Source organism: Neofelis nebulosa, chromosome 9 (genome assembly GCF_028018385.1).
Source record: "Neofelis nebulosa isolate mNeoNeb1 chromosome 9, mNeoNeb1.pri, whole genome shotgun sequence".
NCBI lineage: Eukaryota > Metazoa > Chordata > Mammalia > Carnivora > Felidae > Neofelis > Neofelis nebulosa.
Window position 1 is genome coordinate 41,153,807 of NC_080790.1, and position 21,040 is coordinate 41,174,846.

Consider the following 21,040-nt stretch of genomic DNA (forward strand, 5'->3'; position numbering starts at 1 on the left):
GCTCCAGCAGACAGAAGTTTGTGCAGTGGCCAGGCCGTGCGTTTCCCTGCCCAGTCACCTGCTTCACGAGCGTGTTACAGTTGTGAGGTTGGGTCAGTTTCCTACAGCTTTCTGACCTGGAATTACAGCTGCTGTGGTGCCGGATGTCAGCCTCTGACTTCTGCGGCTGCAGCCATTCCCGTGGCTTAGTAAGCACCTGTTCCTGCTTGGAACGCCAAGAGTCGTCTCGGTTCCTGCTCTGAGCTCTAAGTAAAAGAATTGTTCGCTGCTACTCTGCAACTTGAGTCTGTTCTTAACTTTGATAGCTATGGGGATGAAGGCAGAGGTAAAAGGGGAAGGTGGGATTACTGGGCCTGATTCAGTTCTTCCAAATTTCTGGAAGGGGGTGGTGTGTCTTTATCCAGAGGACCACATGCTAGCTGGGTGGTTCCCAGTTTCGTGACTCATATTATGGCTGAGAACATAAACAGACCCTTGCTGGCACGGCTGACACAAGATGGTTTGCCACAGGTGACTGCTCCATCTCGGTACTGGCCCAACAACCTCTGCTTTTGAGGTGGCAGGGGCTCTGGTGCGCCTGGGTGGGACTTGGATGCTTTCTACAGGTTCATCCTAAAGTGGAAGTGGAAATTCTGTCCTTGGGCAGGGCCAATCTCCACTTCTGTGAAGCACAGCAAGCTCTTCTAAGGATGGTGGGATAGGCCCGTAGAGTGGGGGAGCTGGCACCATGGGGTCACGAGCTTGTTGTCCAGCTCACTTGCTCATCTGCCTCCCATATGTTGGGATCTGAGCCTTAATCTCGTCTAGAAATGGAAGCACCTGGGGCCGTGTGACTGAAATGTACACTGGGCCTTTTATGTCAGCGTGAAGAGGAAGGAAGCCCATCTGAGTAAGGAATTGGTGAATTCTGACTCTGCCCAGGCACCCTCCTCCCTCCCCCCAAGTTACTGATGGGAAGCTGCCTGACTCTCGTATGGAGGAGGGGGAGCAGGTTTAAGAGGTGAGTGCTGAACCCACTGCTTTGGCATCAGAGCTTGAATTACCAACTCAATGAAGCACTCAGACACTTTATTTTAGTTAGAAGAGAAAAGCCACACTAACCATCCTTAAGTCAGACCAGAAGTATAGCTGTTTTGCTTGCATATGTTACACGGACCTTTGTCCCCATCAGGAAAGACTTTTGGCCTGGTTCTTTTTTAGCAGGAGGTGGCAACTTCTCACTCATTTAGTTGGCAGAGCAAAGCTGACCCCTTGGCAATCCAGTAATCTTTGGACCGCTTGGAGGGTAAGAGCACAGTTACCACAAAGTTGGTGGAATGACCTAGTAAAGGATACAAGGACAAAGGCTTGTTACTTAAAGAATAACCCCTTGATGCAAAGAGCAGTGTACTGAGAGTCAAGACACCTGGGTTTCAGACCTGACTCAGCCTCTGTAGATAACGGGTAAATAGTCCTCTACGTATTTCAATTTTACGCTCTATAGAATGAAGATGTTAGAACAAATGATCCTTTAGGACCTAACTTTGACTTTGTATAACCTTGTAAAGTATGTTTCAAATTCTCCACAGTCTGACTGATGGAACGTTGGAATAGATTCAGCCCTGAGCTTTTAGTGGGACTCAGGACGCAGTTGGTAGGTTGGGCATCCATTCATTTGTCCATCTGTCTGTCCATCCGTCCATCCATCCATCCATCCATCCATCCTCTGTTCTACCCTGCAGTTAGGCACCAGTGCTCCTGAAATGACCAAGTGCAATAGCAGATATTTTGTCCTCAGCTCTGGGACATCTGAAATAAGAGGTCACTTTTGCACTTTTTTTACTGTGGGCCTGTATGAGGGGCCAGGATGAGTGTGAGAAGAAGAGGGTTCTGCCCTCAAGATGACACTGCATTCACAGCAAACCCAGTCTGTGTAGAAGTTGGGGAAAGGTGGTGGTGTCCCCAGCAGAGAAAGCCTATATCTCCCCTTTCCTTACCTTTGTATGCCATGCCCTGCCACAGTGCCTTGGCAGGGACTTGAGTGACATTTTCTAGTATAAATGGTATATAAATGGTCTACACACACACACACACACACACACACTGTGTATTGCATTAGTTTGATTCAGGATTCAAGTAAGATCCGTGCCTTGCAATGGTGATGTGTCTCTTAAATCTCCTTCAGTTGGTAGGTTACCCCTCTGTTCCTTTTGCCACCCCCTTGTAATTGTTGAAATAACAAGGCTGTTTGTCCTATAAAGTTTCCCAGAGTCTGGACTTTGCTGACAGCATCCCTGTGGTGATTTTAAATATGTTTCTCTGGGGCGCCTGGGTGGCTCAGTCGGTTAAGCGTCCGACTTCAGCTCAGGTCATGATCTCGCAGTCCGTGAGTTCGAGCCCCGCGTCAGGCTCTGGGGTGATGGCTCAGAGCCTGGAGCCTGCTTCCGATTCTATGTCTCCCTCTCTCTCTGCTCCTCCCCCGTTCATGCTCTGTCTCTCTCTGTCTCAAAAATAAAATAAACGTTAACAAAAATATTTAAAAAATAAATATATTCCTCTATTCATGTAAAGGGGGTGGTTAGATCTAGAGACATGATCATATTCAGGTTTGAGTTTTTTGGGCAAGAATACTTGAAGAGGTGGTGTGTACTTACATCAGGAAGTACCTTATGTCTGAATGTCTTTCTTGGCATGTTAGCAGATGTTGATAATTATTACGTAGAGCTATTATTTCATTAGGGTTAGTAATAATTTTAAAGTTTGGTGATGACAGGTGCCTGGGTGGCTTAGTTGGTCGAACATCTGACTGTTGGTTTCAGCTCAGGTCATGATCCCAGTGTTGTGGGATTGAGTCCCATGTTGGGCTCTGTGCTGAACATGGAGCCTGCTTAAGATTCTCTCTCTTTCTCCCCCTCTGTCCCCGTGCCCCTCTGCCCAAGTCTCGTATGTGCACATGTTCTCTGTCTCTCTCAAATATAAAGGAAGAAAGAAAAAGAAAAAAGAAAAAGAAAGTTTAGTGATGATTAAGTGTAAAGAATCCACCTGTGATTTACTTTTCTCTATAGTATGAGATAGGGTCTAAGTTTGGTTGTCAGCACCATTTGTGGAATAATTTGTCTCTTTCTCACCAATTTTAAATGATGCTGCTACTCTCAACAATAGATAAATTATGGAAAGAGCCTAAATGTCCATCAACTGACGAATGGATAAAGAAATTGTGGTTTATATACACAATGGAGTACTACGTGGCAATGAGAAAGAATGAAATCTGGCCTTTTGTAGCAACGTGGATAGAACTGGAGAGTGTGAGGCTAAGTGAAATAAGTCATACAGAGAAAGACAGATACCATATGTTTTCACTCTTATGTGGATCCTGAGAAACTTACCAGAAGACCATGGGGGAGGGGAAGGAAAAAAAAAAAAAGAGGTTAGAGAGGGAGGGAGCCAAAACATAAGAGACTCCTAAAAACTGAGAACAAACTGAGGGTTTATGGAGGGTGGGAGGGTGGGTGGGTGGGTGATGGGTATTGAGGAGGGCACCTTTTGGGATGAACACTGGGTGTTGTATGGAAACCAATTTGACAATAAATTTCATAATAAAAAAAATGATGCTGCTATTATATGCTGAGTTCCCACATATACACAGTGTGTTTCTGGGCTCTCTCTCCAGTGCATTTGATCTATCTGTTGAGTCTTGTGTCAGTACAACATCATTTTAATTACTACCTTTTCTTGGTTCCTCTTGCCAAAAGGATAATTTCTGTTGGAATTTTAGCTAGCAATAAGACAAATGACTTTTAAAAAATGGGAAAAAGACTTGAACAGACAGTTCATCAAAGAAGATATAAATAAGTACCAGAAAAGATGGCTAATGTCATTAGTCATTAGAGAACTGCAAAGTAAAAACATAAGAAGATACCACATAGTCTATCATCTAGATAGCTAGCCGGCTGTCATCTAAAATCAAAAAGGACTGATCATCCTAAGTGGTAGGAAGTGGAGGAACTGGAGCCCTTATGCACTGCAGGTAGGAATGTTAAATGGTATGGCCTCTTTTAAAGCAGTTTGGCTGTTTCTTAAAAAGTTAAACATGTACATACCACATGTTTAGTCTTTCCACTCCTAGGTATTTATCCGAGATAAATAAAAACTTATGTCCACATAAAAACTTGTTCATGCCATTAGTTTTAAAAATACCTTTTAAAATGTTTTTAGATTTGTCATGGGAGTGGGAGATCGAGACATGATAAGTGTCTATTGTAGTTCCATTCTGTATGTTACTCTTTGAGAATATACTTTAATTGAAGATTTTATTAGAAAAATATTTATCAGTATCTATATTCTCCATTCAAATGAGAAAATTTAATTCTTTCTACCCTGTTCCCTCTCCTATATTTCTCTCATCTGGAAATTTAGTTTCAAGTTATTATTGAAATCATTTTTATGGCCAAAGTATTACAGATTTAAGTGTGTGTGTGTGTTTTAGAGGGCCAGTGGTGATTAATTTAGAGCCATTGTATGTCCAAAGAGATCTTTATTATACCTTTCCTTTTAATAATTTGATTGCTTTTGCAGTTCTGGTGCAAAGTTATTTTCCCACAGCCTTTGCAGGTGTTTGTCTATTATCTTTTTATGTGCACTGTGTGGATAAAGAGAGAGATGTCTGATGTCAATCTGAGTCTCATTCTTGGGAATTTTAGTCCCAGTGTATTAATATATTTTAAATCTTTGCTTTGAGGATTTTCTTTATCACTGATAGTGTTAAGAATCACTTTGATATATCTTTTCAAATTTAATTATTTGTTGTATGCTTTAAAAAAAAATCATACCTGCCACTTTGTGAGACCTTGTGATCTGAGGACTTAAGTGTTTGTTCAGTTCTGGGAAATTATCAGCCATTATTTTTTCAAATATTATCCCTCTTCCATTCTCTTTCTCCTTCCAGATTGCCTACTAGATAAATATTGGAAAATTTGGCTCCTTTCACAATGTCACTTTATTTTTTTATTTTATTTTTAATTTTTTTCACAATGTCACTTTTTAAAAAAACTGACTTCTCAGCTCATTCTCTGCTCACTCTTTAGCTGTGTGCATTCAGCTTACCTGTTGATATGGCTTTCTTTCTACCTGGTTCCTTTTGTCAGGGCTGCATCTTAGTTTCAGACCCACTCAGATTTCCCTTTTTGCAACACGGCATTCTGTTTTGGGTTTATTTTTATTTAATGCTATTTTATTTAATGCCATTTTAAAAAATGTTTATTTTAGAGAGAGAGAGAGAGAGAGAGAGAGAATGAGTGGGGAAGGGGCAGAGAGAGAGGGAGACAGAATCCTAAGCAGGCCCCAGGCTCTGAGCTGTCAGCATAGAGCCTAATGTAGGACTTGGACTCATGAACTGCAAGATCATGACCTGAGCTAGAGTCGGACGTTTAACCAGGCGCCCTGGGTTTATTTTTAAATCTGTTTTCTATGATGAGTCTGAGTGACTTTGGTGAGAGACTCCTGTCTACTTAGTCCATCATTTTGAAATTAGAAGTCACTGTTCAATAAGCTCTATTTTCTACTTATTAGGTTAATAGAAAGAAAGCATTTGTTTTATAATGTCAGCCCATACTTAGCGGTAAAAGAAGGAAAACATAAAATCTATAAATTAGTATATTATAAGTGGCCTCATTTTAAGTCTTGCTAATTGGCTTAAGATCTCCCCTCGCACATTATGGCTTTGTGTTTGGACTTGGTAAGTTTGCATTTTGTCATCATTTTTTTTTTTTTTTTTTTTACCAATCTTAGCACATCCTTACCTGTGGTTGAGAGTGTTCCTGCCCGGGCCCCTGTTTTATAAAGTGGGGAATGGTAAAATGTTGGGCTTGGCACGTAATTTTGTTGAGGTTCAAAATGCACCACAGGCAGCATTGGATTCATCTGTCCTGGCAGTGCATCTTCTATCACCATCTCTGTATTGTCCCATCGAGAAGCATCCATAAACATTCCATGAACAAGAACACCATCTTCAGGAGAGGGCAACTGGAAGATAACCAGAAGTTTAAAGGTGAGAAGGGGAGAAGGGGATTAGCTGTTGTGGGCCATTTCCCGAGTCCCACATCCTCACCAGTTAATGCTAAGAACCACTCTAGAGATTGCTGTTATTACATTTTATTTTTATTTTTTATTTAAAAAAATTTCTTTAAAAAAAATTTTTTTTTTTCAACGTTTTTTTATTTATTTTTGGGACAGAGAGAGACAGAGCGTGAACGGGGGAGGGGCAGAGAGAGAGGGAGACATAGAATCGGAAACAGGCTCCAGGCTCCGAGCCATCAGCCCAGAGCCCGACGCGGGGCTCAAACTCGCGGACCGCGAGATCGTGACCTGGCTGAAGTCGGACGCTTAACCGACCGCGCCACCCAGGCGCCCCTAAAAAAATTTCTTTAATGTTTGTTCGTTTTTGAGAGACAGACCATGAGTGGGGGAGGGGCAGAGAGAGAGGGAGACAAGGAACCCGAAGCAGGCTCCAGGCTCCGAGCTGTCAGCATAGAGCCCAACGTAGGGCGCGAACTCACGAACCATGAGATCATGACCTGAGCTGAAGTTGGATGCTTAACCAACTGAGCCATCCAGGCGCCCTGCTGTTATTACATTTTAGAGAGGAGAAAACCAAGACTCAGAAAGGTAAAATAACTTGCTTCTGTTTGACACCAAATCTCAAACTTTCCACACTCTACCAGGATCTTTAATAGGGGATACCATTTATGGGCTTCAGACTGTCTGATACGGTGTTATGACTTGCTCCTTTGCATGGGAAGCAGATAGGATAGGAGGGCTGTGATTATCATGTTCTTTTTAGCAAGGTCTTTCAAGGACCTGGGTGCCTCCTAAAGATAGATTGTATATCTGTCTTGATACCTGCAGAGTATGGACTGTTGCAGACTATGGAAAGTTCCCTTTTTGTTTTTTAGAAATTATGCTAGATTCTTGTTTCTATTAAAGGGGGAGAGAGAGAGACAGAGAAAAACCTTGCCCTTGGTGTCCTGTGATTGGAGGCCACCACTGGTATACAAGTTCTGCCAATTGTGGGCTTCTGTGTCGTCCTTCCTCAAACAGTGAATTTGGCCACTTGTGGAGCTGATTATCTTTTGGAGAATTGGAGCCGCTCACCTGTAGGCAGATGGCCAAGCGGTATGGACACAGGCTGTATATTTTTATAGTGAATAAAAGGACAGTAAGCTCTTTTTGGCTGGTCTTTACTTTCTGGTGTCCCGAACTTTGTCTCTCGGCTACGAAGGCCTTCCTGTTTTGGGGGCTGCTATGCACACTTGTGCAGGTCTGCCTTAGTGGAGGCTGGAAACCATCCTGCTACCCCCTTGCCAAGCCATGTGTGGGAGCCATCTGGGCATCCACCCAGAGGGAGTGTCTTTTCCTAAGCTGTGCAAAGGTGGCAAATGGGCTAACAGTGGCCCTGCATGTGTGTAAAGTTATGTTTCTAAGGTGTGGACGGGTGCTTTGAGGCAGGGCTGCACTCCCCCATTGCATCTCAGCACATCGGAGTTGGGTGGCTCGGATGGGCGGCAGGGGTTCTCATCCCTGGTGGTGCACTGGAGTCACCCGGGGGAGCTTTGGAAAATAATGATGCCTAATGATATTGGGGTGATTCTGATGTAAGTGGGATGTAGTCTGGGCATTGGGATTTTTTTTTTTTTTTAATTTTATTTTAGAGAGGAGGGGGGAGGGAGAGAGGGAGAGAGAGTGAGAGTATCCCAAGCAGTCTCCATACCCAGCTTGGGAACTCAGTGCGGAGCTCAATGCAGAGTTCAATTCCATGACCCTGGGATCATGATCTGAGCCCAAATCAAGAGTCAGATGCTCAACTGACTGAGCCACCCAGGTGCCCCATTGGGTATTGGGATTTTTAAAAAGCTCCACAGGTGATTCTAACCTGCAGTTAAGGTTGAGAATCACTGATATTCTAGAGCAGTGGTTCTCAAAATTTAGTGGGCTAACAGCCCCATGTAGGACTTGTTATAGTACAGATTTCTGGGTCTCAGCCCAGAGTTTCTGATTCAGTAGATCTGGAATGGGTCCTTGGAATTTGCATTTCTAGTAAGTTCCCAGGTGATGCCAATGCTCCTGGTATTGGAACCACATTTTGAGAACTTCTGCTCTAGAAGGAGGAAACTATGTAAGGAAAGAGTTTAAACTGCTTCCTTAGTGCATTCCTATTAGTTATGCCATGTATTTATGGTTATATAATGTATGAAGTTAGTATATCAATTCCACTAGGAGGCAATTGAGTGAACAGCAAATACATTCAGCCTATAATAATAGTTATTTATTGTGGGAGCGCTATGTGCTAGTTCATTTACACTGCATTACAGCTCTGAGGTTGGTGGCATTGGCCCCATTTTACAGATGAGAACACTGAGGTGCAGACATGTTAGTCATCATTCTAGCACACACAGCTGCAAAGGGGAAAGTCAGAATTTAAACTCAGCCCTGCCTGATTCTGAAACCTTGTTTTTAACATCTTGCTAAAGCCCTTATTTAACATCATTCTCCATAAGAAAGAGAGAGTTGCTGTAGGTATCTAAAGAAATAAACAGTGTTGCTTTAAAAAATATCTCTACAGGGGCGCCTGGGTGGCGCAGTCGGTTAAGCGTCCGACTTCAGCCAGGTCACGATCTCGCGGTCCGTGAGTTCGAGCCCCGCGTCAGGCTCTGGGCTGATGGCTCGGAGCCTGGAGCCTGTTTCCGATTCTGTGTCTCCCTCTCTCTCTGCCCCTCCCCCGTTCATGCTCTGTCTCTCTCTGTCCCAAAAATAAATAAAAAATGTTGAAAAGAAAAAAAATCTCTACAAATTGGACTAATTTAGGCACTTCCTATCGAGTCACTGCAGACCTGGGGAGCTTGTCTGAGGGGTATGAGTCTCGTCCTGCCTCTCACGCTGCTGCATGTGGGAGGCAGTAGGGGAGTGGGGCAGGGGAGGTTGGCTGAGATATCAAATGTGAGTGGGACAGAGCTGCTCTGCTGTAACTAGTCAGGGAACGGTACCTCCAAGTCCATGGGCAGTTCTTGTCCAAACTGCACTGTCTTGGCAGCTTCTATAACTGCCGCTTGATCCCGATAGATAGGAATCATGTTGTACTTGAAGCTCAGCTCGTCTATAGGCAAATTGTGTTTCCGAGCATGATTTTGAAGAGTTCCTATAAAAATGAAAACCAGAAAGCTGGGTCCTCCAAACGACATTGCCGCTTCTCAAACATGGCCTCAATCAGGCTGCTCTAGCATTTGAGAGCTTCCTCCCCCTCGAGAAGTCCCAACCATTAACACCTTATTCTGAATTAGCTCATTAGACAGGAAGCCTGTGGTGATGCTGGGAGGGGTGGAGCCATGGCACAGCTGGGAAGAGAGGGAAGAAGGTCATGGCTCTAGTGCACTGCTCTGCCAGTAAGTGAGAGACAAGCCAGTGCCGGAGATTTGAGGGATTCAGAAGACAGATTAGGCCTGGGTCCTCTAGCTGGAGTCGAGGGCCGATGGAAGGTTGACAGGAATGTTCTTTTTTTTTTTTTTTTAATATGAAATTTATTGTCAAATTGGTTTCCATACAACACCCAGTGCTCATCCCAACAGGTGACCTCCTCAATGCCCATCACCCACCCCTCATCAACCCTCAGTTTATTCTCAGTTTTTAAGAGTCTCTTATGGTTTGGCTCCCTCCCTCTTTTTTTTTTTTTCCTTCCCCTCCCCGATGGTCTTCTGTTAAGTTTCTCAGGATCCACATATGAGTGAAGGAATGTTCTTTAGAAAGAAGGAAGCTGCTCTGAGGTGGGGCTGGGGCAGGTGGAGAGCAGGTGGTGCCGTCCAGCATGGGTCACGTGGGGAACTGGGGCGTGCCGTGGGCATTCATGTCGTATCGAGTGCTCGAACTTGCACAGCCCAAGAGGGGCAGGGGTTAGGCTGTTGGGGAGCATCTGCTATTCCTGCCATCCTTTTCCCCAGCAAGTGAGAAGGAGCAGGGCCTTATTGAACTGCCCTATAATCAGTAATCCATAGTTAGGTCATTAGCAGCCCTGCCTTTCCCCCAGTTCCTAGAAACTCAGCATGATCTTTCATGGGATTTTTCTTGGGAAAGCACTGGTTGTTACCTGTTAGAAATCCTTGAGGAAAGAAGAAACCGGAGATCCAGAAGGACTTAGGCTGCCCTCTTTTGAGCCACAACTAAAGGAGAAACATTACACCATTATGTATTGTTTTTCTGAAGTGGAGCTTGTCATTTAAGTCAAAATCATATTTTGGAGGGCCTCTCAGGAGACAGAATCTTAACCAGCCTGAGTTAGTCACCAGTCCCATTCTCCCTACCTGTCTGTCTCCCTCCTCACCCAATAGCCTGACCGTAAATCCAGAACCTGGTTATTATAGGGGGTGTGGAAGAGAGGAGACTGCAGCAAGGTCACACCTAGAAGTTTGGACCCATGTCAGATTGGTTCTGTGCCTCACAGTGGGATCCCATGAATGAGATCTGAAACTCCAAGGTTGGCCTGGAATTAAAGTGGGATACAGGGATAAAGGCCAAGGGCAAAGTACCTTATAATGAACATGACTTTCAAATTGATGCCATTCTGGAAGTTTCTATTTCTTTGGGCTCAGATGATCCCTCAACAGTTGTTAATATTTCAGTTAGCTAGGGCTTCCTAAGGACCTTAAGGCCTACTGTGTTCATCAAACCCAAAGAAGTGAATTTTCTTACATCCACAAATGCAGTCCTCAGGATCAGGTCTTTGACCCACGATCCTAGTGGCTTCAGGGATGGGTAGGCTGTGGTGGACCACAGAGAGGGAACTTGGTTGTTGAGGAAACTGTTGTACACCTTCTCCATTTCCTCAGACATCACCACAAGGCCAGCAATAGCTTTGTTGAGTGTCTCCAGAGAAGTCTGAAAGAACAATAATGAGTAGGTGCCTTTCACAGATGTAATTATCAAGTGAGAGTGCCACTCATTTGTGTCAGCAGTACTGCCTTGGGCTGAAGGGCCCCCTTGCTCCATCCTCTCTGCACACTGTCTGTTGGGCCAGACTCTTCAATCTTTCGCCCATTTTTACAACACGTGACCATAGGGGTGTAAGACCTGGGGGTGGGGGATGGTTCAGACTGTTAATGGCAGAATCCAATGAAGTAGAAAGAGGGAAGGAAGAGAAATATCCCTTGAAGCCTAGAGAAGTGGCTTCAAGAAATACCAACGAGCAGCTCTCCTCCAGGCTGAAGGAAAAATGGGCCTGATAGTTATTTGGGAACCATGGGGTTGGTAGTGGGAACTGCTTCTTACCACTGGTGATTTCTGCCCAGGGGCTTCCCATGGCCTCTGAAGTTACAGCAGAGAGGGGAGATTCTTAGGGGAGACCAATCTTTCAGCTGGTACCAGAGTCCCCTTGTTCTAGAAACACTTCCTTAAGACATGACCCTTACCCTCCCCTCCCCACAACAAAAGACAGAGGCAGGCAGTAGTCCCGGGAGATGCTGGGCTGGCAGCAGCCCTGGGAAGTACAGGGTAATATTTGTTACTTGGCTAAAGACGAAGGTGGGACATATAGATTGGTATGGTCTGCACGGTTCTGGTTTTGTGTAAACCACTGCAGTATACTGGGAAAATACTATAGAAGGATGTTAGAGGCCAAATTTATGTTGATTCAAAACCAAAATAAGGTCCAGGACCATATGCACATAGTTCTAGAGATAGGCGGTATGTGGATAAACAAGGTTAGTCAGCCTTCCATTCCTTCCATTCCCGTCTCTGTTCATGAGAGGCAATGAGTGGTAGGAAGAGTTGTTATTCAATCGCCCTTAGTTAGGGTCTGAGGAACCATTTGCAGCCTTGTAGAGCAAGGAGACCCTCAGCCAGGGCGGAAACAGCACTCCACCTTAGAAACCGAAAATGGAAAACGGTGGCAGAAGACTCACAGAGAAGACTTACAGAAGGTTCCAGAGAGGGAGGGATTAGGCCGCTAGGGTCTTCTAGGACTGGGCAGAGGTCAGGATTGGGGGTGGGGGGCAGGCCACCACCCCTCCCTCAGATAGAAGTGCTCGGCTGGGATTCCTGATTGCTTTGCAGGCTGCTTCTTCCAGGATTCCTCCTTTTTCTCCTTCCTGTAGGTGGATTCCTTCATTATTGGTACACAGTAATGTTTGACCAGAAGTCGTGACCACAAGGAGACCTCAGAGCCACACTCTTTCACTCGCACAAAGATTCATGAAGATTTAGTATGTGTCAGGGACTAGGGGATCAAAGATGACTAATTTAACTAGTTTTCTTCTCTTTAAGAAGTTCATTGTCCTATGGGGGAGCCATCCCCATGGAGGGGTAATTACAAGGTAATTTGGTGAGGACAGCGATAGACACAGACACCCGAAATGATGGAGCCCTGAGGAGGGTTCCTTAAGTTATCTGATGGGGGAGGGACGGGCTGGTGTGTCAGGAAGACTTTTTGGAGGAAGTGACAAGAGGATTTGTCTGTCTTCAAGTGGGTGCAAAGTCATGACGTGGAAGAGGCAAGACATGAGCAAGGTTCGTGTCTGTCGTCTGAACAACAGTACTTCTTTAGTTTTAGCTGGGCACATAAGGGATTTAGCAATCTCATATAGAGACTGTATTTCCCAGCCACCCTTGCACCTGGGGTATGGCCATGTGACCACATTTTGGCTAAAGGGGTGCAAGAAAAAATGATGTCACAGTTCTGGGTCACAGTTTTATGAGGAACCTGCTTTCTGTCAGCCCTCTCTTTCTCCTGTCCCCTGTCCCACTGGCTGGAAAAAGGGGACAATAGGAGCAGCCACCTTGGGCCCAGAGGTACAAGCTCCCTGTCGAGGCTGAAAGAGCCAGCCCTCCAGCTGGGATCCCTGGATGAGCTCACAAAGCAAGATTAAATATCTGCCCCATAGGGCTTCTTCAGGGCTGTTAGCAGAGAGGGAAGTGAATTTTTATCTTGTTTTGGCCATTGCATTTGGATGTCTTCATCCTAGCAGCTTCATCTGTGTCCTGGCTCATTCTGTATAGGAGGTGCTGACCCCTTACCTGGCTACCTGGCCTGCTGACACTGGTATAGAGCGGACTAGATAGCATAGTCCCCAGGTGGGGACTCTGCATATTCAGCTGACCCAGTGCCCCCTAGCCCACAACCTAACTATTGCTAGCCAATGAGCAACACTGGGAGACTGCTTTTCTAATAAGGAGACAGTCTTTGGCTTTAATAAAAGATTTGCCCCAGTTGTCCTCCCCGATCTTCTCACTGAGCCTTGACTTTGTGCTAGGTATTTGGTCCTTGCTTGGCAGCAAAACTTTTCTGGTTAATGCTCAATATTTGGTCTCTAATGGGTTGTGTGTTTTCCATATCAAAGTAATGCACAGTGAAACCAGGGAGGCCTTCAGCTGGCATTATAGTATATGTGCTGCCGAAGCGAGCACACAGCTGGCATTATAAAGGCAAGGTTATCCAGAGTATTCCTGAGCAGAAGGCAAAGGCCCAAATAGTTGTTCTCAAATTTTAGTTGCAGTGAGTCATCTGGGGGAGTTTACTTAAAATTCATAACCCCAGGAACTTCTCAAGGAATTCAAACTCAGGAGGTCTGGAGTGGGATCGGGGGATCTACATTTTGAACATGCAGCACAGCCGATTCTATCTCAGGCATTTTGTGGCCCACACTTGCAGAAACTCTGTTTGCAGTGTCTTCATAAAGACTGTTACTACCTGCAAACTAGACATTAGGAACAAGCACTGAATCTCTCTGAGATCCAGTGAGATCTCTTCAGAGATCCAGAGAGATTCAGTGCTTAGGTCCTTGATCAAAGGTCTAGAGTCAGTGCTAATCCTAAGGGCATGAGTTAGGATCATGAGACTGGGGATCTATAGTGTCACATACTGATGAAGGCATTATTAGAGAAAGGGAACAGACTCGTTAGAGGAGGGTACATACGTTCAATTTTAGACAAGTTGCGTTTGAAAACTTATTAGCATATTCAAACAGAAATGTTGAACGGGAATGGAAAACTCTTATTATGATAATTTCTCTACAAAGCTTTGGTACCCAACAGCAATGCTGGCAGGAGCACTCATACATGTATTAACTTCAATAGCTGGTTAAAGCGGTCCACTTCTTGTCCGAGAACGGTAGTCAAAGAGTTAAGGCGTCCTTGGGAATCCTTGGTGAAAAGGCTCTCAGATGCACTCTCCATTTCTAGTGTTTCTGAAACACACACATGCTGATTCCTCAGGTCCATTATCATTGATTTCTGTCCTCGTAACATTGCTATTGTAACACACTTATCTTAACTTTTAAAAAGCCAACTTCTGGGGTGCCTGGGTGGACAAGCGGCTGCCTGGTGGGCGAGGACCATCTCTGAGACCAGAGGTGCAGGGACCCTGAGTTTTCTTTGCCATGCAGGTATGTAAGCCCCCCTCTTCTCTGCACACCTCATTGCATCTCAGAGAGACGGGGGTTGGAGGGGGAGAACGAAGGATGAGGCAGACTAGCATTTATCTTGTTACTGAGCATTACTCAAAGGGACTGACTCAGTTATTAGGCCCATGGTTCAAGCTGGATTAAAAATTTTGCTCTTCCTTTTCCCTATAATCTAGCAAATGGAGGCTCATATAAGCTATAAAAAAATGAAGGACCAGCATTTCCCCTGCATATCTGAGTAGTGTTAGTGAGTGGCTCTGAAGTATATGTACCAAATTCCTTCTGAATTTGCACTTCCACTGCTATAGAAAAATCACACAGCACTGTGGGTTGGTCCAGTCTTGGGTCATCCCATGTCCCAGTCTCCTATTCCAAACCCTCAGTTCTCTTATTGAACCAGCCATATCCCTGTCCTCTCAGCCTCAGCAGATGCATTGCTTATTTCAGTGAAAGTGTAAGTTTTATTAATCTTGGAGAGAAAAATCTCCTAGGTGTCAGTGGCACTCTATGAACCAAGTACACCGTCTTCCAGCCATCCATCTCTGCATCCGTTTTCCAGCCAGTTCTCTATCTTACATTTGTTAAAAATTGCTTCCTAAAATAACTGACTCAGTTTTCCTCAACATTAACAGAACTCTCTACTCAGGAGGTATTCTTTTGAGGGCCTGTTTTGGGAGGAGATAACTGGTTTCTGAGGTTGCACCGGCTTTTTTCTTCTGGGGGGGGAGGTCTTCAGAGAATTTGCAAGAATCAGTCTCTGGAACTGTGATGTTATAAAAATATATATTTTTGTCTTTGCCCCAGGTTCTTCCTGGCTGGAGTCTCCAAACCCTTGTAATTTCCTAAGTAATAAGAGTAATAGGAACATCATTTTTTATAATATTTATTTGGCCTTGACCCCAGCTCCTGGAAGAGCTCCTGAGTGTTAAGAATGAAAGGAGCATCTTTCATTATTCACAACATAAACCTGACTCTATGTTAATGAGGTGACTTTGGAAAGCCCTGAAGGGTGGGGGGCTCCTTGTCAGGGGAACCAACCATGTGATTAGAAGGTTGGAACTTTCAGCTTTTCCCTCTGACTTCTTGGGAGGGGAGAGGGGCTGGAGGTTGAGTTCATCACTAACAGCTAATGATGTAATCAATCATGCCTAGTAATGAAGCCTCCATAAAAACCCTAACTGAAGGGGTTTAGAGAGCTTTTATGTGCCAGGAGGGTGGCATACCCTGAATCCATGGGGACAGAAGCTCCTGCACTTGGGACTCTTCTAGACCTAGCCCTAATGTACCTCTTCATGTGGTTGTTTATCTGTACCCTTTATTATATCCTTTATAACAAGCTGGTAAATGTGTTTCCCTGAGCCTTTCTAGCAAATTATACACCTAAGAAGGGGTTTGTGTGAACACCTGATTTACAGTCAGTTGATCAGAAGTATAGGTCACAACTTGGGACTTGAGATTGGCATCTGAAGTGGAGGGTGGTCTTGTGGGATTGAGCCCTTAACCTGTGGGGTCTGTGCTAACTCTGGTTAGTTAGTGTCATAACTGGATTGTCGGATACCCTGTTGGTGTCCAGAGAGCTGGAGTGTTGCTTATGTAAGGGAAGAGCCCACATACTTGGTGTCAAAAGTGTTGTGAGTAGGAAGAAACACAGTTTACTTTTATAGTAGACTTAAGAAGTGTAAATCTACCGTCACTGTAAGAAAAGTGTGAGAGCACATCTCTGTGATCTTTCGGGAAGATAACTTTACTCATCAGAAAACAAGATGATATTAATTTAGCCATTTCTCTTGAATGGAGAAAAAAATGAGAGATTCTAGAGCAAGGCTGTCGAATGGAACATTTTACAATTTGGAAATATTTTTTATCTGCGTTGTCCAATATAGTAGCACTCAAAATGTGGCTAGTGCAACAGAGGAAATTAATTTTAAATTTTACTTATTTAAGTAGCCACATGTGGCTAGTGGCTACTGTCTTGGGAAGCACAGGTCTAGAGACATGAGGAAGTTCAGGAAGGAGTCTAGGTAAAGTTACACGGGGCTAGAAACCAACTTGCTTCTCATGCTTCTGGAAGTTGGGTTGTTGAGGTGCTCAAAGTTTCCACTCTATAAATGGAGAGCTCCATGTCAGAAGCGCTCTCTACGTAAAGAAAAGTCTATGTAATAAAGCAGATTTGGACACCTGCTCATCACTCAGCTTTCTGAGTTTATTCCTAAAAGTCCTATGATATACAGAAGCCAGGGAGTATTTGTTACCTGGAACTCTGGTCTGCACTGAAGCAACAAGTTCTTGGACAATTTCATCATTGCTTTTTCCCTCTCCACCAGAAGATGACCTTGGCTGAACCTCAAGTATGGTGTTGATTAAAGTGTTGGTCTCTTTGTACTGTAATGGTGGAAAGAGACAGAGCAGTGAAGACTGGAATTCTCAAAAAATAATGTGCAGCACAGTTTACTTAACATAAATATAATGGCAACTGTCAAAAAAAAGGAAAATTTTCTGTTGAAGATAGAATTGGTAAAATGTACTCATTCGAAATGCATAGTACAGATGACCCTTGAACAATGTGCAGGTCAGGGACATTGCCCCTCCTGGCCACTTAGTTGAAAATCCACATATAACTTGATTCTTCAAAAACATAACTAATAATAGCCTACTGATGACTGGAAGCCTTACCAATAACATAAACAGTTAACATATTTTGTATATTATATGTATTATGTACTGTATTCTTAAAGTAAACTAAAGAGAGGAAAATGTTATTAAGAAAATCACAAGAGAAAATGTTTATAGTACTGTAGTGTATTGAAAAAAATCTGTGTATAAATGGACCATGCAGTTTATGTTTAAGGGTCAATTGTACATAGTGGTCAGTGTGCATTTAAACATTTTTGGTTGAAAAAGAATCTGAATGTTTTTCATGCCACCTACCTGTATACTTAAAATGGCTAAAATGGTGAATTTTATGTTATATACATTTAACTCCAATAAAAAATGAATAAAATTTTTTAGCTAAAAATGAAGAAGAAATAATGAGGATGCGGTTTTGGAACATACTTTTATTTAAATAACATTTTTTTCAATTAGGAAAAGTATGGGGTGCCTGGGTGATCAGTCAAGTGACCTACTCCTGATTTCAGCTCAGGTCATGATCTCATGGTTCGTGAGATGGGGCCCTGTGTTAGGCTCTGCACTCTTTCTCCTCTCTCTGCCCCTCACCCCACATGTGCGCTCTCTCCTCTCAAAATAAATAAACATTAAAAAAGGTATTATGGTTTATTACTGAAGATTTAGAAAATACAGGAAAGTATAAAGAAAAAATATTCATGATCCTGCTTTCCGGAGATATTTATAATTTTAGTTTCCCCCACTTGGATATTTTCTCTGTATATGTGCTTGTAGTTTAAAAAATTGAGCCCATACATGGATATTACTAGAGTGTATTATGCTAAGCAAAATAAGTCAGTCAGAGAAAGAGAAATATCATATGATTTCATTCATATGTGAAACTTAAGATACAAACAGATGAACATAAGGGAAGGGAAGGAAAAATAAGATAAAAACAGAGAGGGAAATAAACCATGGGAGACTCTTAAATACAGCGAATAAACTGAAGGTTGCTGGAGGGTATTGGGTGGGGAGATGGGCTAATGGATGATTGGTGGGGGCGTGCCTGGGTGGCTCAGTAGGTTGAGTGTCCAACTTCGGCTCAGGTCATGGCTCAGGTCATGATCTCCCGGCTCATGGTCATGATCTCCCAGCCCCCTGCGTCGGGCTCTGTGCTGACAGCTCAGAGCTTGAAGCCTGTTTGGGATTCTCCCTCTCTCTGTGACCCTCCCCCACTTGCACTCTGTTTCTTTTTATCTGTCAAAAATGAATAAACATTAAAAAAAAATTAAAAAAAAGGAGGACACTTGTTTGGATGAGCACTGGGTGTTACATTTATTTAAGTGATGAATCACTAAATTCTACTCCTGAAACCAATACTACACTATGTGTTAACTAACTTGAATCTAAATAAAAAAAGAAGAAAAAAATTGAGCCCATACAATTTATGTAGATTCATTCTTTTTCAATTTCATGAACATTATGTCACTGAAAAATCTTCATGAATCATGCTTTAAGTGACTGTGTGACTGGTATGAAATGTGCCATAATAATTAATATAGTTGTTTATCTACTTTTTTTGGACATTTCTAGTTTTTAGATTTTATAAAACGCTGAGTAGAATATCTGTATACGAATTTCACCCACTATATTTGAAATTCTTTTTTTTTATTTTTTAATTTTTTTTTTAACATTTTATTTATTTTTGAGACAGGGAGAGACAGAGCATGAACAGGGGAGGGGCAGAGAGAGAGGAGACACAGAATCTGAAACAGGCTCCAGGCTCTGAGCTGTCAGCACAGAGCCCGACTCGGGGCTCGAACTCGCGGACCGCGAGATCATGACCTGAGCCGAAATCGGCCGCTTAACCGACTGAGCCACCCAAGCGCCCTGAAATTCTTTAAATGATATATTTCCAAAAGAATATATTTTAAAAAATTATTTATTTATTTTTGAGAGAGAGAGAGAGAGAGAGAGAGAGAGGCAGAGAGAGAATTGCAAGCAGGCTCCACACTGCCAGAGTGGAGCCCAATGCAGGCCTTGAACTCAAGAACCGGGAGATCATGACCTGAGCTAAAACCAAGAGTTGGAGGCTTAACCAACTGAGCCATCCAGGTGCTCCTTCCAAAAGAATATTTTTAAACTGAGTATTACTAGATTGATTTCTAAACATTGTACCAATTTATACTGCCAACAATAGTGTATCAGAGGACCTATCTATCTTTGCAAGAACTAATATTGTTGCTTAAAAAGTCTTCAAATTTAATAGGCAAAAAGTTTCTCATTGTTTTGCTCTTCTTGGAGGGTTATCAGAGTTGAGCATTTTAAAAATATATTCATTGGTCATCTGTATTACATCTCTATAAATTATTTTTGCATTTTGCACACTTTTGATTTTTAGTGTTTTTATGACTGATTTATCAGATGTAATTCTATGATAAGATTAACATTTTCCCCCAATTCCTTTGTGTTAAAATACAGGTAATATAAAAATATCATCTTAGCTATCTTTAAGTATACAGTTCAGTGGTAAATACATTAATAATGTTGTGCAACCATCACTACCATACATCTACATAATTCTTTTCATCTTATAAAATTGAAACCCCTTATCCATTAGACAATAACTCCTCATTCCTCCCTTTCCCTAGCCCCTGGCAACCACCTTTCTACTTTCTGTCTCTGTGATTTTGACTATTCTAAATACTTCGCATAAATAGAATTATACAGTATTTATATATCACTGGCTTATTTCACTTAGTATCATGTCCTCAAAGTCTATCCATGTTGTAGCATACTGCAGAGTCTCCTTCCTTTTTAAGGCTAAATAATGCTCCATTGTATGTATATACCATTTTTTGCGTATCATCTGTCGATGGATACTTGGGCTGCATCCAAGTTTTAGCTACTGTGAATAATGCTTCTACAAACATGATGTACAAATATTCAGTCCTTTTGGGTATATACCTAGAAGTGGAATTGCTGGATCATATATTAATTCTATTTTTAATTTTTTGAGGAATCACTACACTACTGTTTTCCACAATGGCTCTACCATTTTACATTCCCACCAACAGTACACAAGGGTCTCAGTTTTTCCACATCATTTCCAATACTTGTTTTCTGTTATTTTGATGGCAGCCATACTAATGGGTATGATGTTTTATTTCATTGTAGTTTTGATTCGCGTTTAACTATGATTGGTGATCTCGAGCATCTTTTCATGCGCTTATTGGCTATTTGTGTATCTTCTTTGGAGAAATGTCTACTAAGTTCTTTGCCCATTTTTGAATCAGGTTGTTTGTTTTTTGTTGTTGCTGTTGAGTTTTAAGGAATTCTTTAAATATTCTAGATATTAACCCCTTATCAGGTATATGATTTGCAAATATTTTCTCCTATTCTGTGGGTTGCCTTTTTGCTTTTTTTTTTTTGTGATAGTGTCTTTTGACTCATAAAATTTTAAATTTTCATGAAATCCAATTTGTCTGTTCTTTCTTTTGTTACTTGTGCCTTTGGTGTCATATTTAAGACATCATTGCCAAATTCAAGGTCTTGAAGCTTCTGTCCTTTGTTTTCTTCTAAAGTTTTATTGTTTTAGGTCTTACACTTAGGTCTTTTATCCCTTGAGTTAATTTTTATATATGGTATTAGATAAGGGTCCAACTTCATTCTTTTGCATGTGGATATCCTATTTCCCCAGCACCATTTGTTGAAAAGACTGTGCTTTCCCCATTGAATAGTCTTGGCACCCTTGTCAAAAATTATTTGATCACAAATGTGAAGGTTTATTTCTGGACTCTTTATTCTATTCTATTGGTCTCTATGTCTGTCTTTATGCCAGTACTACACTGTTTTGGTTGCTAGAAGTTATACTGACTTCTGCCTTTATCCCATTGTGGTTGGAGAACACACTTTGTATGATATATGCCTTCTAAAACCTATTGATACTCACCTTGTGTTCTAACATATGGTCTTTCCGTGTGAACAGTTAACTTTTCAGGTTTCTTTTTTGTTGTTTT

At 42.5% G+C, this 21,040-nt stretch overlaps 1 protein-coding gene across 3 annotated transcripts in view; it reads right to left on the reverse strand.

Moving 5' to 3' along the window:
• Nucleotides 1-1,051: 1,051 nt before the first annotated feature.
• DNAH6 (dynein axonemal heavy chain 6) overlaps nucleotides 1,052-21,040 on the reverse strand; it is a 254,336-nt gene continuing 234,347 nt past the window's right edge. For all 3 annotated transcript variants that reach the window (XM_058683523.1, XM_058683522.1, XM_058683525.1), the window contains exons 71-77: nucleotides 16,670-16,799; nucleotides 14,074-14,201; nucleotides 10,714-10,899; nucleotides 10,112-10,184; nucleotides 9,018-9,169; nucleotides 5,778-6,000; nucleotides 1,052-1,321 (exon numbers count right to left, since the gene is read on the reverse strand). In XM_058683523.1, coding sequence (XP_058539506.1) covers nucleotides 1,218-1,321; nucleotides 5,778-6,000; nucleotides 9,018-9,169; nucleotides 10,112-10,184; nucleotides 10,714-10,899; nucleotides 14,074-14,201; nucleotides 16,670-16,799 — 996 coding nt within the window. In that variant the 3' untranslated portion in view covers nucleotides 1,052-1,217. The remainder of the gene's footprint in view (nucleotides 1,322-5,777; nucleotides 6,001-9,017; nucleotides 9,170-10,111; nucleotides 10,185-10,713; nucleotides 10,900-14,073; nucleotides 14,202-16,669; nucleotides 16,800-21,040) is intronic.